At 38.1% G+C, this 16,278-nt stretch overlaps 1 protein-coding gene across 1 annotated transcript in view; it reads right to left on the bottom strand.

Annotated features, from left to right (window-relative positions):
- Positions 1–15,946, bottom strand: part of CDC73 (cell division cycle 73) — a 70,278-nt gene extending 54,332 nt beyond the window's left edge. The window contains exons 1-7 of the mRNA XM_063426197.1: positions 15,719–15,946; positions 6,333–6,438; positions 4,135–4,204; positions 2,708–2,770; positions 1,870–1,922; positions 901–989; positions 74–290 (exon numbers count right to left, since the gene is read on the bottom strand). Coding sequence (XP_063282267.1) covers positions 74–290; positions 901–989; positions 1,870–1,922; positions 2,708–2,770; positions 4,135–4,204; positions 6,333–6,438; positions 15,719–15,849 — 729 coding nt within the window. The 5' untranslated portion in view covers positions 15,850–15,946. The remainder of the gene's footprint in view (positions 1–73; positions 291–900; positions 990–1,869; positions 1,923–2,707; positions 2,771–4,134; positions 4,205–6,332; positions 6,439–15,718) is intronic.
- Positions 15,947–16,278: the final 332 nt, after the last annotated feature.

The following is a 16,278-nucleotide window of genomic DNA, read 5'->3' on the forward strand; positions in this document are numbered from 1 at the left end:
TATATATATATATATATATATATATATATATATATATATGAAAAAAAGCAAGCAAAAAAAATAGAGCACTCACTTTGCCTGTACTCTGTAAAATAGTTGTTCTTGTTCTCCATACTCTCTCTCTGCTGACAATACTCCTTGTGACATCAACTTCAGCATCTACAAAGCTTCTCTGTTTTAATGCAGTAATGTCGTCATCCAGATCGGTTTTGATCGTACCCCTTTTCTTTGCCATGATCTTGGCTTTGATCGCAGCAATTTTCTCGACAGACATTGCTTCTGACAGTGATCTGGAAAAAACAGCATATCATATTATTGCAAATATAATGTAACAATGTTCATGACAATGTATTACAAGTCTTCCAATTCTGGAGGACTAGGTTACGAATCCCTAGGAATTTTCACCAACTGCACAACCACAAGACAAATTATAAAAGTTTTTGGCTGAATGCAGTTACGGTTTAGATCAAAATTAAGAAAGTATCAGACGATTATTTGAGAACAGCAGAGGTAGTGAGAGTTAAAACTCAAAAGTTATTACATTAGTAAAATGTAGCCGACAAAAACAGGTTCTCTGTAAAGAACATTTAAGAAATAACATTTATGTTTAGGTAAATACTTTTTACTTGAGTTAAGAGTTTTAAAACACCTTAAAGCTAGTTTGATGAGGGGAGCTAGATTTTCTATGTTGTAATATAAAAGGGGGCAATGTGGGAAATAATCAACATGCCAGCTGTTAAACCAAGACACAAGCAACTGTTGAAGAATTTATTTTATTTTTATATATTTGTAAATCTGCAGGTTGTTGAGAAACCGTTATTTTAATAATACAATGGCAGTCCATTTAATGTGACTTATTTCATGGCAAAGAAAAAATAAGCAGTGCAAAAGTTAGTTTACCGAATTTGTTCTGTCTGCACAATGCCTTCTTTATGGCCTTCCAGCCTTGCAGCCAAACGCTCCTTGTCGAGACGGACACGTTCCTCATCCTGTTAGGACATATTGCATTAGTAGCACTGCTTTGAAACATACAATATTATAAGGGAGATTCACAATGATAAGCATGTTCTAAACTTACTCTTTATGATCCCGAAACAATGGGTGAAACACTTGTTGCATGCTGTTGCACTTTACTTGACCAATGACTGATTTAACTACTTTCCATTTTTACTTTTGTACTATTTTTTTTCTATTCTAAGATGTAGACTGGCTGGAAAATATTCAGAGATAAGGTAGCAATTCATTGAGTTTAGCAAGATTAGGTAACAGCCTTTTAAGTCCCCCTGCCTTATTTAAATACTTCATTTTTGAGTCACAAACCTATGCTCTTTTTTCAGAGACTCTGCTGTATTAATACAAGGGTGGCCCATATTGTTAAATCCCTATTGTTAAATCCTTTAACTCGACAGCTGCATTATCTTCTTATCTGAGAGTTATCAAAAGTAAGTTTTAACTACAGTGACCCCTACGGGTTAGAGAAGACCATTACAGCTTTCCCAGCCAGCTTTTGGAAAGTAAGTTAATTTCCATATTTTCCACTTTAAACTGACCTTTTACACCATGGCTGAGATCAAACACCTTTCACTGATCTGACAGAGGGGGTGTGTGGGAGTGGTGGCAAGGATCTAAACAGTGTGTTTAACACTAAAGTGTCAGGAACACATGTTTGTGTTCCCGACACCATAGTGTTCCTTTAAAATAAAAAAAATCCAGCAATCCACCAACAGGCAGCCCTAGTAGTGATATCCCTTACTTAAACAAAAACCAGAGTGCCCAATTCCTGAAAATTACATTTAAACACATTGACCACTATTAGCAAGACTGGTTCGTTTGATTTTGTTATCCCAACCTGTAATGTGCAACACTTACCTCAACCCGAGGCTTCTTTACCTCTGCTGAGATCTCGTCTGCAGCTCGTTTAACTAATAGAAACAAAACCAAATTCATAACATTCATTTCAACTTTTGTATACTTCATTTAAATCTTGTAAACAAACCTTGGCATCCGAGATGTTGCGGCGTCATGGTTTAAAAACTATATTTCTTCACCACCTTAACAGTACTATGAAATATACTTTTACTTTATAATTCCCTAAACCCTAATATTCGTTCAGTCCAAAACATTAAAAACCATATTTAAAATGTCACAGGGCTCAGGATTTAACATTTTCAAATCCCCTAAACAAAATTACCCCAAGACTTTCCTTTTCTGTACATCTTTTGTTTTTCATCATGGTGTAGAAATCCTTATCTGGCAGAAATTCTAAAAAAAATTCTAAATCTAATTCTTTAATTCACTCTAATACAGTTATTTCATTTTTTTGGCATGTTGCCAGAAGCATATTTGTGAAATGATGCAAAGATTGCAAAAATACAAATTATGCCACCACACATTCAATTCAATAGTGGCCCCTTAGTAAAGAACCAGCATGTAAAGTCACACCACACGCATACACCATTTCTTATTTTCCCTTAAATGCTCTAAGCATCAACTTTCAAATTCACTCTGCTTTTAAGCAGATAGCTCATCTTTGTATAAAAAAAAAACTTGAGAAAAAGCTTACAGGCAGTTTTTTCTATTGATTGTATACTCATGTGTTTCACTGTATAAAGTATTGCACTCACAGCACCCATGCTTGTGTATAATCACCAATATTTATAAAACATTTTGGGTAAAGGAATGCATGTAAAAGCATTTTGAACAATACCTTGTGTGGATCTCTGAAGACCAATTTCAAGCGGTGCACTTCTGTCTATACTTGCAGACGTAGCTGCAAAGAAATAAATTGGAGACAGAATGGAATAAGAAAGTTTCCTGAAAAATTCAAATGGCCACTTTAGTGAAACGAATAGCTGCATGGACAAGGGATTGGCACCATAGCCACTACAGTAAACTAAAGTGTATATGCTGCCAACAGTGTCCCTTTTACGATCAAGGAAATTAATGAAAGCATCTGCATATTAACTCGCTTTACATTCTAAAGAACCAAATGGCTTTACAAAAATAATAATGAAGCTTTATTATAATCAATTACAAAATGAAAAGTAGAGGGAAGGTAATTGTTCACAGCTGTGACAGATTCAATTAAAAATATTAATGTAAAGCAATGATATAGTTACCTCTCAACACACAATTACAATTTTACATAAATAAAATGTAATTAATATTGTCAAGGGCCATGAACTTTGATATACACTGTAGATTGGCAAAAACATAACTTGCTCAAAGGGAAACTAATTTTCCTGGCACTATAGCTTCCCCCCCCTGTTGTGTACTTAGGTCCAGCATCCATGTCCTTCGGCGGCACCCACGCTCCTCCCGTGCCGACGTCAGCCGGCAGGGGAGACCTAATGTGCATGCACAGCAATGGCCGCTTGCATTAGGATTTCCCCAATTATTTAATGATTTCCTATGGAGATTCCAGTGATGCTGGAAGTCCTCAGCATAGCATGAGGACGTACAGCATCATTTAGGCGATCAAAAAATAAAAATCACCCTCGAGCCTAGAAGTCCCTCTAGTGGCTGTCTGGTGGACAGCCACTAGAGAAGGAGTTAACCCTAGCAGGTAATTATTCCAGTTTATTAAAACTGCAATAATTACATGCTCATGATTAAGGGACCTGGAACATTGCACCCAGACCACTTCACTACAAAATACAGGCATTAAAATGGAGTCAATCCAGTCTTTGTTGCTTTAACAGCCTTCACTTTTCTAGGAATGAAAAATGAATTTAAAGGATCACTATAGGGTCAAGAACACAAACATGTATTCCTGACCCTAAAGTGAAAACCCACCATTTAGGTGGCTTGAATTCATTTTTCCAAGGACAGACTTTAACGCACTAAGAGCAACAAGCTTAAGCCAGCTAGCTTGGTGTGCTTGTGTGGCTTTACCGCATCTGTGAATAATGTTTTCTGTTCAGCAGAACAGTGAGCAGAAGGTATACGGTGTGTGCTGCCAAATAGCATGATGAAAAATAAAAAGGTGGCACTCAATGGGCTGTGTGCTTGATTTTTATCACCTGTCAGCAACGTGGTTTAAAATAGAATTGTCCATTAATTAGAAAGTGTTCCCACATACTTTTGACCACACATTGTCTTTGGAAATAAGAACACAGTATAAGGGCTACTTACATGTTTCCCCATTTAAGTATGCAAGAAGGTCCTTTCTATCAGGTCTTCTAACCACAGGAATGTTTTCAGTCTAAAAAAAAAGAAGAAATATTAGAAATCACAAAGTTAAAAACAGACAGAAAAAAATTCTTAGAATAGCAATAAAATGTACCTTCCACCAACTGCAACAAAAATTTCTGTGAAGCATAGTTTTTTGAATACATTACGAACGTCAATGAAATTAAAAGCTGCACTGTCACTTTGTAGGTTTTGTTTTTAATTCACCATAGATGTGCAGTAGAGATCATGCTGGCTACTTTTTCTAATAGAGAGAAACAGGCACAGCTTAATCAAAGTTCCATTTCAGCGGTTATGCTAATTTAGCCGCAATTCGCCAGTTAAAAGAATTCCACAGAAAGGCAAACTACAGACCCCATGGACAGAGAAGAATAAAATGGGATGTGAAAGAAAATATGTATAATTAAAACGCGAGTGGCAAACGGTGGGGGAGATAATCATTAAGATACAAGGGGCATAATTAGAGGGAAATAGAGAGGGAAACAAATGGCAGTGTCCCTTCAAAGAGACACTCTAGTCACTAACCATTTCATCTAACTAAATTGGTTATAGTGCCTGGAGTCCCCAGGCAACATCCCCCCCAATACCATTTTTGAGGGGGTTAACATTGAATGAGAGCCCCTAAATGCACACAGTTCAGCCCCCGCTATAGGTATTGTGGCGAAACCAACTTCGCCACTGTGAACTGGAGAAGCCTGGTTGCTAGCCTCCTGCCCTGCGACTATGGCCCCTGGACATATTGTACTGGAAAAACTATATTTGGGCATGTAATAATGTATATTACTGCTACTGGGCCTTTAAGGGCCATCCGTGGATCTATGGGGACTTTTGGGATACTGTACCTTTAAGACTGTGGAGCGTAGTACAGTAATCCTGCCTTTAATACTTTAATGTCATGTATGTATTTTTGTATGCAGTTAACCTGGGTTATATATATATGCAGCATTCATCTGATTGTTCGGTAGAATCACTCCATTCATTGTATTGAGGAAACTACCGAACAACCAGACCACCCAGGACTAAGTGTGCCTCCAATTACCGTTTGCAACAATGTTGCAAACGGGTAATTGGCAATCAGTGTAGTGTGGTCTTTGTCCTCTGGGTGGCCGCCATTCGGGAAACAAACACGTGGCGGCGGCCATCTTAAACTACCGAACAGCGGTGTTTTGCCGTCGAGTGTCTGGAACTGAAATCGGACACTCGACTAGGCAAACACCGCTGAGACCTCCAGACTTCCAGGATTTCGTGGGGAAACTACCGAACGGCCCGTCGTTCGGTAGAAAGAAACGTACGAACTAGGGGATTCATGCGAATCCCCCTTAGTCTCTATAACACCAGTAATTCGTCTGTTTCATTCACTTGTTTATGACCGACCGCAGGGCCAAAATGCATGGAACTGTTTTCGGATACTTTACCCATGCGGTCGGTCAAATCTTTGGAACCTCATATCTCCCGAACCATTCATCCGAATGACCTGATTCTTGAATATGTTGTCCCCCTGAATAAGGGCTATGAGGGGATACCTGTTTTGGAGGTGTAGCATATGTATTTGGGGTACATCCAGGAATTGGGGAAAAGGGTGTACGGTATAATTATATTAAGTGCTAATCTAAGGGGAGGAAATGTGTGGGAGGTACATCCCTGTGATTGGTTAATTTCATCCTCCCCCTGGGAGTGTCCTGTATGTACTTGTTTGTAATAAAAGCCAGACTGGGTGTCCCAGTCCGGAGTTCCTGCTTAACCCTCAAAATGAAGTGTCGTCTCGTTCTTGGGGGGAATTGGATTGTAAGCTGACTGCCAAGAGTGTAAGCGGATTGTATGCTTTTCTTGTTCAGCTGTTCCAGTTCGGAGTGTTATTTCGAATCCAGATCGGGAGTTTGGTGTTCTGCAGTAGCTGTGCCTGTCGCTAGAAAAAGGGATTATCGCCTAAACAGATTTTTCCCCTTTTATGCTGAAACGGTCCGTTACAGGTATGGTTATAGCACAGATTACATTCTTGGTTAAGTGTTAAAGGGCAACTAAAGTAACACAGACCATTGAGATGAAGTGGTCTGTGTTCCTTTAGTGGCCCTTTGTTTTGCATACTTTACACATTAAAAAAAATATTGCAAAACAATCATTCAAGGAAGGCATGTACTCACTGCAGCACGTCGCACATACACTGGATGAGAGAGATGGACATTATTGAGCAAGAACAAGATGGAATCCAGTGTATAGTATTCTCGTGGTTGCCCCTCTTTCCCAGTCCTATAACGAGACAAGATTAAGGAAAAATTTAGCAGTGAAGTTTAATCAATGTTCCTGCTACACAGAAATATCAAAGTAATGAATTAGTGAGGATTATTAAATTGTAATTGCAAAATAAAGACTTAATATGAAAATTATATAGTTAAACTGACTGCCAATTATTTGCATCAGCAGCTATTGTAGACTACACTTTCCATGATGCCCACCAAGCTCAAACACAGGCCAATAAATGAAAGCCTAAAATTTCATAAGAAAGTTGACAAATTTCCAAAGCACCAAGTTCTCTAGTAAGTGTCAAATGAACCATAAAACCCCAATACAGATGACTTGAATGAACAGTAAATAAAGTCCAGTTATCCAGAGGGTGTATTCATGCTCATATACTATGCACATAGAAAAACGCATCTAATAAACGAGGAGATTTCTGCATTAGAAGTTTAAAAAAATAAAATAAATAAATAAATAAAAAGAAATCATTCCAAAATGCTTAGAACAGTCTAATTTACCAACACTATATTTTTAGCTGGCTACTAATTCAATAGATCCAGGTGCATCTAAATGAAATTCTCAAATCTGACTTGGTTAAGGAAATCAGAGGCTGCTTCTGGGATGCTGCTAAATATCCAAATTGCAATGATATGTACAATATATCTTTCCTGGTAAAATATTTTATAAATAATAATAATATTTTATAAATAAATAATAAATAAATATAGCAATCTGATTTGACAATGAAGCAGCTTGTGAAGAGACTAAATTTGTTTTCTAGTCCAGCTATGCTACTGTAAATGTGACATTAGTAAAGGATAGAATACTAAAAAATAAAATAAAATAAAACATTAAAGTTCATGGAAATACCATGTCTTACTGTGGCGTAGTAGTATGATTCTATGTATTGTGCCATTTGCTTCTTTGAATATTACATTTTGCAGAAGTGAGAAAATTAATTAATACTACTTTAAAAAAAAAAAGAAAAGACCTTTAATCCTCAACATATTTGGTCAACAGGATCACCAGTATACATACAATCAAAACAACATGCTGACAAAAGTTTGAATTAATTAGGAAATGTCTAAATACAGCTTAGAGTGATTAAACAATTATTATTTGTATTTTATTTCCAAATTAAGATGTACTCTTACTGTAGAATGACTAGCAAGATTTTAAGAAACACCAGAACAACCTGTTGGGCCCAACACATGACCCATTTAGATACAAACAATGAAAGAGCAGTAATTAAAAAAAAAAAAATAATAATAATATGATTCATGCTGAATTAGTATCTTCGGTTGAGACTAGTGATCTAATTGAACAGTCAAATTTACATATGCAAGAAAGCATAAGTTTGTACTTTACATCTCTCCGTTGTTTGTGTTTAGCTGTAATTTTCCTCTTGACATTTACTGTACCCACACATATTATATACCATTTTTCTCGCCATTAAATGGTCTTTCTAAAGATACTGTTATTTTCATCATATAATTTACTATGGAAATTTTTTTTTATAAAATATGATGAAAAAAATGTGGAAAAAACAAAAAATACACTTTCTTACTTTGACCCCCAAAATCTGTTAAGCATCTACAACCGCCAAAAAACACCCATACTAAATAGTTTAAGTTTTGTACTGAGTTTAGAAATACCCAATGTTCTAAGCTTTTTTTGGAAAGTTATAGGGCTATACGTACAAGTAGCACTTTGCCATTTCCAAACAATTTTTTCAAAATTAACGCATGTTACATTGTAACACTGGTATCTGTCAGGAATCCCTGAATAACCCTTCAAATTTATATATTTATTAAAAGAAGACAACCTAAGGTATTAAAAACCTGGGGTATTTTGACTCTTTTCCTGCAACCATTTTACCACCAATCTATGCCAAATGTAAAAAAATATATATATATATTTTTTACACACATAGCAATTTAAAAATACATGTACCGAGAACGTTATGTGTTCAGCAACATCCAAGTACAGCGACATCCCCATGTATAGGTGTGTCAGGTTCTATGGGGGCTAAAAGACCTTAATTGGAGGGTACGCATTCTAGTTTTCCAACTTGGAATTTTCCCAGCTGGTCATCATGCACCCATGTTGGGACATTTTTGAAGTTGGTCAATGTAATTTACCCCCATCAAACCATATATTTTTGAAAAGTAGACTCCCTAGGGTATTTCAAATGGTGGTATTATAACACTTGCCATGCACTAATTATTCCACCAATCTTTGTCAAACTTTTGGGTAATCACTTTGTGTGTGTTTTTTCTCTCATATTGTACTTTAGGCATGGATTCTCAGTTCCTGTTATGTGTTACTGACAAAACACCCCAACATGTGTTCAACATCTCCCGAGTAGCCCAATTCAGTTTGCCAGATTGGTGTGCTGGATCTGTGTTGCCTTTTGAGACCATATGGTAGCCCAGGATTGAAATAACTATCATGGCATACCATTTTCAGATGTAGGTAACCCAGGGTATTCCAACTGGGTCATGTCCAGGTAAGAAAAAAGAAAAAAAAATGCAATAATAAATTGGAAAAAAAGGGGGTGGCTGGAGGAGTGTGCACTGCCTCTAATCTTCAGGAGAAAAATTTACAGCAAGTAAAAATTTATGCTTTTCCTTTAGATTAGAGGCAGTGCATTACGACAGGGATAACACAAGCAATCCCTAAGGGTGGGGTTCATTTAACCAAAGCATGTTACACCTTGCGCCCAAAAGAAGCTTCTTCCGATGCCAGTATGTCTAATCTGTAATGTTTAAAACAAGTGTGGAGAGATGACCAAGTGGCTCCCGCACGAATTTGTGAAGGTGGAGCTAAAGAACTTAAGGCCCATGACGTGGAGATGGCTCTAGTGGAACGTGCTTAAATGGATTTAGGTGGAGGAACCTCTGAGGATTAATATGCCAAACTAATAGAATCCTTTCACCATCTTTTCAGAGCACCCTTAGATTACATCAAAACCTTTTCTTGTGCCACAAAAGAGGACAAAAAGTCTGGAAGATTTTCTGAAGGACCTTCAACTTTGTAAGTATTGGAGTAATCTTTTAACATCAATGCAATGAAACTTCTCTTCTAAGGCAATAGAAGGGTGATGGCATAAAGTATGTAGAATTACCTCCTGATCCACGTTAGATGTTGAATAAACTTTGGGATAGATCCAGTTTTAAAATAACCCTGCCCTGATGGAAAAATCAAAAGAGGATCAACTGAATTGAGAGCGTGAAGTTCACGCAAACGTTTTGCAGAGGTAATTACCACCAAAAACAAAGTTTTGAAAGAGAATCTTGAGAGATGCTTCCCCTAGCGGATCAAAAGGAGGCTCACACAACACTGTCAACACTAGATTGAGATCCCATGGGGAAAACGTTTTCCTGATGGTTGGCACCAAGCAAGACAACGCTTTGAAAAACCTGGAAATTAGAATATTCGATGCCAAGTAGCTAAACGAGAAGAAACTGATTGTAGAACTCTGGACCTTGAGTGTGGAAGGTCTAAATTATTTCGCAAAGCCCATCTATAAGAATTTCAGAATATTCGGGATGGAAGCTGATAAAGTGTTCCAGCATTTTATAAAAAATAAAAATATATGTATCAGGCTGGAAGCATATAAGATAAAAGCAAAAAGTCTTACCTTATTGGCCTCAAAGTGTGCTGTAGAGCAGGTGAGAATACACTTGCAACAGATTCTAAGAGCACCTGGCAAACAGTTGCTGCTGGGTTACGTATATAGCCTCCAAAGTCCTGGAAAACCAAAATTCGTCTTACCCGGTGCGGTATTGGCGGAAGTTATAAGTATCTGTGGAACGCAGGCACCCAGCGTGCATTCCACCAGTCCAGAGCTTGAAGAGAGTACACTCGCCCGCCAACCTGAGAAGAAACAGCCAAAGCAGAGGCTCCAGAGCCTCACCTTGCTTCTGCTAAGACATGGGTAAGCCTGACAAACTCACCTGCCGGAGGCAGGCAAAGAACAGTGGTCCTTTGGGGTTAAAGGCACTTTACAGTGCCAAAGGAGATTTGGGGAAGGTTCTAAAAATTTGGGGGGGGGGGGTTTATCTTAGGGATCGACCGATTATCAGTCTGGCTGATATTCTGTATTTTCAGCAATATCGGTAAATAAAGATAACGATATTGCCGATAATGCAGACCAGGGCTGCCATCAGGGTCCAGGGGAACCCGCAGCACACTAACCTTCCCAGCGGCTCCCTTCAGCTCCTCTGTCTAAGTCTCGCGAGTCCCGTGGCCGTCAGAGTGTTGCCACGGGTTACCATGGCAACGCTCCGCGCGACACACAGGCCGCGAGAGTTAGACAGGGGAGCTGCTGGGAAGGGAAGTAAGTGTTGCTGGGCCCCCAGGAAATGCCATATCTCCCCCCCCCCTCCTTGGCCAGGTAAGAACACACACACAATCTGCATTTAATGTACTCACTGCATCCACTAAACACATATATTCTTGAAAACAAATTCTTAAAGATACCTTAAAAAAATAAAAAATAATAATCAACATGTTCAGTTAACATTAGATTTGTGAAGACCGTTTATTTTTTCAAAATGGTAAATGTACAGAATATCGGTAAGTTATCGGATATCGGCCTGAACGTTCACAGATTATCAGTACCTGCTCTAAAAAAAAAAAAAAAAAAAAACAACAACATTGTTCGACCCCTAGTTTGCCTACCTTATTTCCCCCTCCAGATTAGAAATCCCCATCTATAATCAGAAGTGAAAAATCCTCTTTATGATACATGGTGAGAATGAAGGCTTTCACTTCTTTTATTGCCAACGATATAGAAACGTGGCTGAGTAAGCAAATGGACTTTCATGGAATGGAAGCACGGAATGTCCAAAACATCAACCAAAACGATTTGCATGACTCCTGAGCTAGACTCAAAGATAGCCCTATAATTATAGAGGCTGGACCCACGGAACTATACATCTTAGGCAATGCTAATATGGCATTAGCCAGTTAGAGATGCAGTGCCATATTACTTTATTTTCAACTGACACAAATGTCAAATTTAGACAGAAAAGGGAGTCATCACATCTAGACAACATTCTTATAGATATCATTGAACAGGTCTGTTATTCTCAAACACATGAAATGGACTCAACTTCTTTTAAACCCCTTAAGGACACATGACATGTGTGACATGTCATGATTCCCTTTTATTCCAGAAGTTTGGTCCTTAAGGGGTTAAAGACTCAAATTTATAGCAATCCTAATATAGGATGTTCCCCCACCTACAAGTATTCTTTCAGTTTCAACTCAAAGTAACCTATCTGAAGTCTGGACTCCAGGTACAGCATCAAATTACCGATCTGCCTGGAAGCTTTGGGTTTCTCAGTGAATGGAACAGTAAATGGATGCTGTTTAGGGATGTACCGAAATGAAAATTCTGGGCCGAAACCAAAAATTCAGGATGCCGATGGCCGAAAACTACTTTCTCCAAAAGATTTTAAAATAGTTTTCTATAAATTTTATTAATATTAGACTTTTTTAATGAATTAAACAAGCAATATAAACTCTGAATACAAAAGCAGTGCTTTAAAAGGAAAATACATGAAAACCATTAAGCTCACATAGGTTGGTATGCAGTCAGAATACCAAGTACTGAGCATGTTACTAAATGTATCTCTATACACAAAGGGGGGGGCTCTACACACATGCAAGCAGTGCACTCTCCAGAAGATAAAGAAAAATAAATTATACTCTGCATATTAATGAATAACCACCAATATGTTCATTGCTGTACACAGCCATATAATGAATTAAAAGGGAAACAAATGTGTATATTACATAAACACAAATATACAAAATATTTTTGATCACAGTACAGTGATCAGTTTTTTGTTAGTATTGCATGGGAACACAATATTTACTCTTGTAATGCAATCACTCTATGTTCATAGAACTCTAAATGAACAACAGTACTGCGTACAGATTGGGATGGACTATGCTGGATATCCAGGAAGCACTGCTGTACACAGCTCTGGGTATTCTGTAAGCATGCAAACCTTTACATGTACTTGGCTGGTCTACATCGCACTGGATATACTACAGGCAAAACGACAAACACTAAAGTAATCCTATGTATAGTAGCCAACACAAAATGCATTGGGAATACGGTATTTCATATTTGGTAATCCCTATGTTGGCACAGCACTGGTTATATCACAAGCATTAAAACACCTTTTTTTATTGGAGGCTCACATGCTGTGAATTGGGAATCTGCAGGCATGTAACACTTACTGTACACAGCACAGGACTCTTTGTAGACGATTATGGACACAGCATGTGAATCTTTGTACTAGATTATCATGGGCACAACATTACTATAATAACCCTTAGTACACTACTCAGGGTATACTCTGACCTAAAAATTACATTTAAAAAAAGAATCTAACAATTTTTAAAAAAATTTGTTAAAAAAAAAATGTTTAACCAGTCTATGTTCCGATCTGCCTGTCCACCCCTCTGCCCATACATTTCGAAAAAATTGGCTAAAAGTGGTCAGATGACGATCTCAGCTAACCAGCAGTACCGCTGCCAAATTCTGCAAGACCCATTTTAATTTATAGGATTTATTTATTAAACGGAAATGCAAAGAGGCAGGAAGATTTGGCTCTGGAACACAGACTTTGGGGTTAAGCCAAACCGAGAACAGCACCACCGGACACAAGAACTTAATTTGGGGAAGTTGTTATGGTGCATATACTGTGTCTAAACAGTTCCTTTAAGTGTATATATTTTATAGCCTTCTAAACACATGTCCTCTGCAGTTTTCGAAGATTTACTTGGTGGAATTATATTTATAATGTGTTTAGTACATGTATTTTTCAAGTTCATGTAAGGTTTCTAGATTTAAAGTTTGTAGATTGAAAGAGGAAGATTTGAGGATAGCAGGAAATTATACAGACTGTCCTGTAAGGTTAAGTTTGCAGGTGCCTTTTTATTCAATTTTGACATTTGTAACTTTCTGCTATAGGGAATGAATAAAGAATTTTAAAAGCACAATATTTGCCTCATGTACTTAACCTCTCAATTGGGATATACCATGCCATCCTCCACAGAGTGGGCTTGAACTCTGTTAGGACAGCATGTAACATCTCGGTTTGAGCAGGGTTAAATCCTTTTTCACACCTGGGAGAACCTTGCAGCGATCGTACTCAGCCGCAGTGTTTAGGAGCCTGTCCCCAACAGAGTCTGCCCCTGTACGCCCAGCACTAAGTGTATCCAGCACTTATCACACAGTGATCACCAGGGACAGAATGAGAAGGAGGCCTCCCAGTCATGCTGATCACAGACTGCTCTCTACTGCTGATTTGAGGTAGTGGTATTGTAAGGTAAGGGTTAATGCTGGGCTTAGCTCAAAGATAAGGTTAGGTGTAAATTAAGTGCTAGTGTAAACATAGGGTTATGGTTGGCATAGGGTTTTTACTGTTAACTACCAAAATCTAATTTAGATCCTAGACACTAGGCAATTAACAATCAGAACTGATATGTGAATCTATTTTGAGTTCTTTATTGCTAGTGAACTATGTGTAAACTAAGAAAAACTTGAGGGAAAATAATCCTTCATTTTAGTCATACTTAATGCTGTGTTAGCTATACATATAGTATACAAATAATGCCTTTCTGTACTTTAAAATCCAATATATACTAAGGGCAGAAGGAAAGAGAAAGCCTTAAATTACAGTGAGACAGCAACATAGCAAAAATTCTAGGTTTTGTTTCGGTTCAATATTTGATTACTGCATCCATCCTTAAGATATAAATACAACTTTTTATTCTGCCACAAAAGGCTAGTTCACTCTGGGATTGAATTTAGTTTATGTTTGACATTTTTGGCTCATTCCCAAAACCAAGAAAATTTGTAAATTGCTATAGTGTCAGTTACAACTGCCAGTGAGTGCAGGGGGAGCACACATTTGTTAAAATATAGGTACTTGTTATTGATACTCCCAGTGACAGCAAAAAGGTTTGATTTGCACGGTTCCTCCTATGTGAACAGTGACTACATGCTTGTTAGGCAAACAGATATAACACTTTATGAGATTCCCTTGCCACTAGTGCCTAGTGGAGAGGCAAACTGTATAAACATTTATAATGTTTAAAGTTTATTTAAAAAAACATTTTAGCTAATTTCAAATATCTGAGGAGACGTGTTTCAGATGCTGTTGCTAGGCACTCTACTGTCACAATAACGCATCAAGCAAGCTCATGGATGATGTAAAGAAAATGTTTATATATTAGGCAATATCCACTACAAAAGTGATAGACAGAAGATATGTTACGTTTTTTTAAAGTCTTAGCTTCAAGGTCTAAACCTCAGTTTTGGGTAACAACGCTGCAGAAAATAAAAGCAGTCATTCAGAAAACAAGCATCCAAGAAATTTTAGGAAAAAAAAAAAAAACAACATCCTCACAAGAAAATAATATGCATACACTGTTACCAACATCCATTAAAAAAGAGCAAACGTGGCCCTCGACTCTTTACAATTATACAGTACATAGCAGCAAGATGTTGACTAGACAAAAGTTAGCTCTGCTCATATGAGCTTTCAAATCTTATATTCTAGGAGGAAAAGGTATGTAACTCTCCAAGCAACAAAAATCACCACAAAACGACAAAAAATCACAAGAAGCATCGCCTAAAGCCAACATTAATGTTAAAAAAAAAATATATATATATATATATATATATATATACACACACACAAGAAAAAAATAATAATACGATCTAAAATAAAGAAACTTTTTTTCCTGAAGAGCATGGGCAGTAATTCCATGAAAACCACACACACACAAAGCAAATTACTCAAAAACATGTGTTAAAAGATACAGATCTTACAACACCAAAGTTAGTATCAAACACTAAAGCTGACTGGCAGATAGAATTAAGTCCAAAACACAGCAACATATGTCAAAACGCTGAGGTTCTAGGAGGTACATGTGGGGTACACATAAACGGTGTTTAAATAAATAAAAGGCCCCAGAGAGTCCCAAACCTGCTGGGCGATGGGAGTAGTATAAACAGACTATGTGAATAGGACACAGAGTGACTGCTGGACTCTCCATACAAAGATATAGAATTTATTTGCCTAACCATATATTTAATTTACAAAAACGCTTCCAGGTAGAGCTGGTATAAAAAGAGCCAGTAGGAGGGTGTAGTAATAATAATAATGTAAACATATATCCTGTGTATGGGGAGAGAGCCAGACACTTTGCACATGTCCCTGTCCCCGCATGCTGCTCCATGCTCTCCTCCCCCAGCACTCACCCCCAGATAACATAGTTGGTTTTGACATTCTTTGGCCAGGAGAACTCCCCGAAGATGACCTCGTCCCCCTTGACGTTAATCTCCTTCTTTTGGATGTTATACTGACGCAGAACGCTCAGCACGTCCGCCATGTTAGCCGCCTCCTCCCCGACTGAGCCGGCCTACAGGAGGACCCCAGCAGATGTGCGCCCGAGAGAACGCCTGCTCTGGCAACAGCCAAGGACCCCGAAGAGAATGGGCTGCCCCGGACAGCGCCTGAATGTGCGGCCGGTGTGGAGGGCTTCGGCGAGGCTGCCCCGGATAATGCCTGTTTAGATTGTCCCATGCACACACCATGTGAACCGTACTGTAGAGCTCAGGAAATGAAGGCGTTTTAATCTTTATATGTTTTAAATAAATGGTTGCTGTCTGTAATATCTGTAGGCTGGCTGAGCGTTAAGGAAGTTCATCATTAGGAATAAAGAGGAGAGTTGCCCACTCATCCTGCATGCTGATGGGCAACACAAGACAAGTGTTGGGATCCTAAAGGAACTGCTTTGGTTTCTACACTCTGTTAAATA

Source organism: Pelobates fuscus, chromosome 7 (genome assembly GCF_036172605.1).
Source record: "Pelobates fuscus isolate aPelFus1 chromosome 7, aPelFus1.pri, whole genome shotgun sequence".
Taxonomy (NCBI): domain Eukaryota; kingdom Metazoa; phylum Chordata; class Amphibia; order Anura; family Pelobatidae; genus Pelobates; species Pelobates fuscus.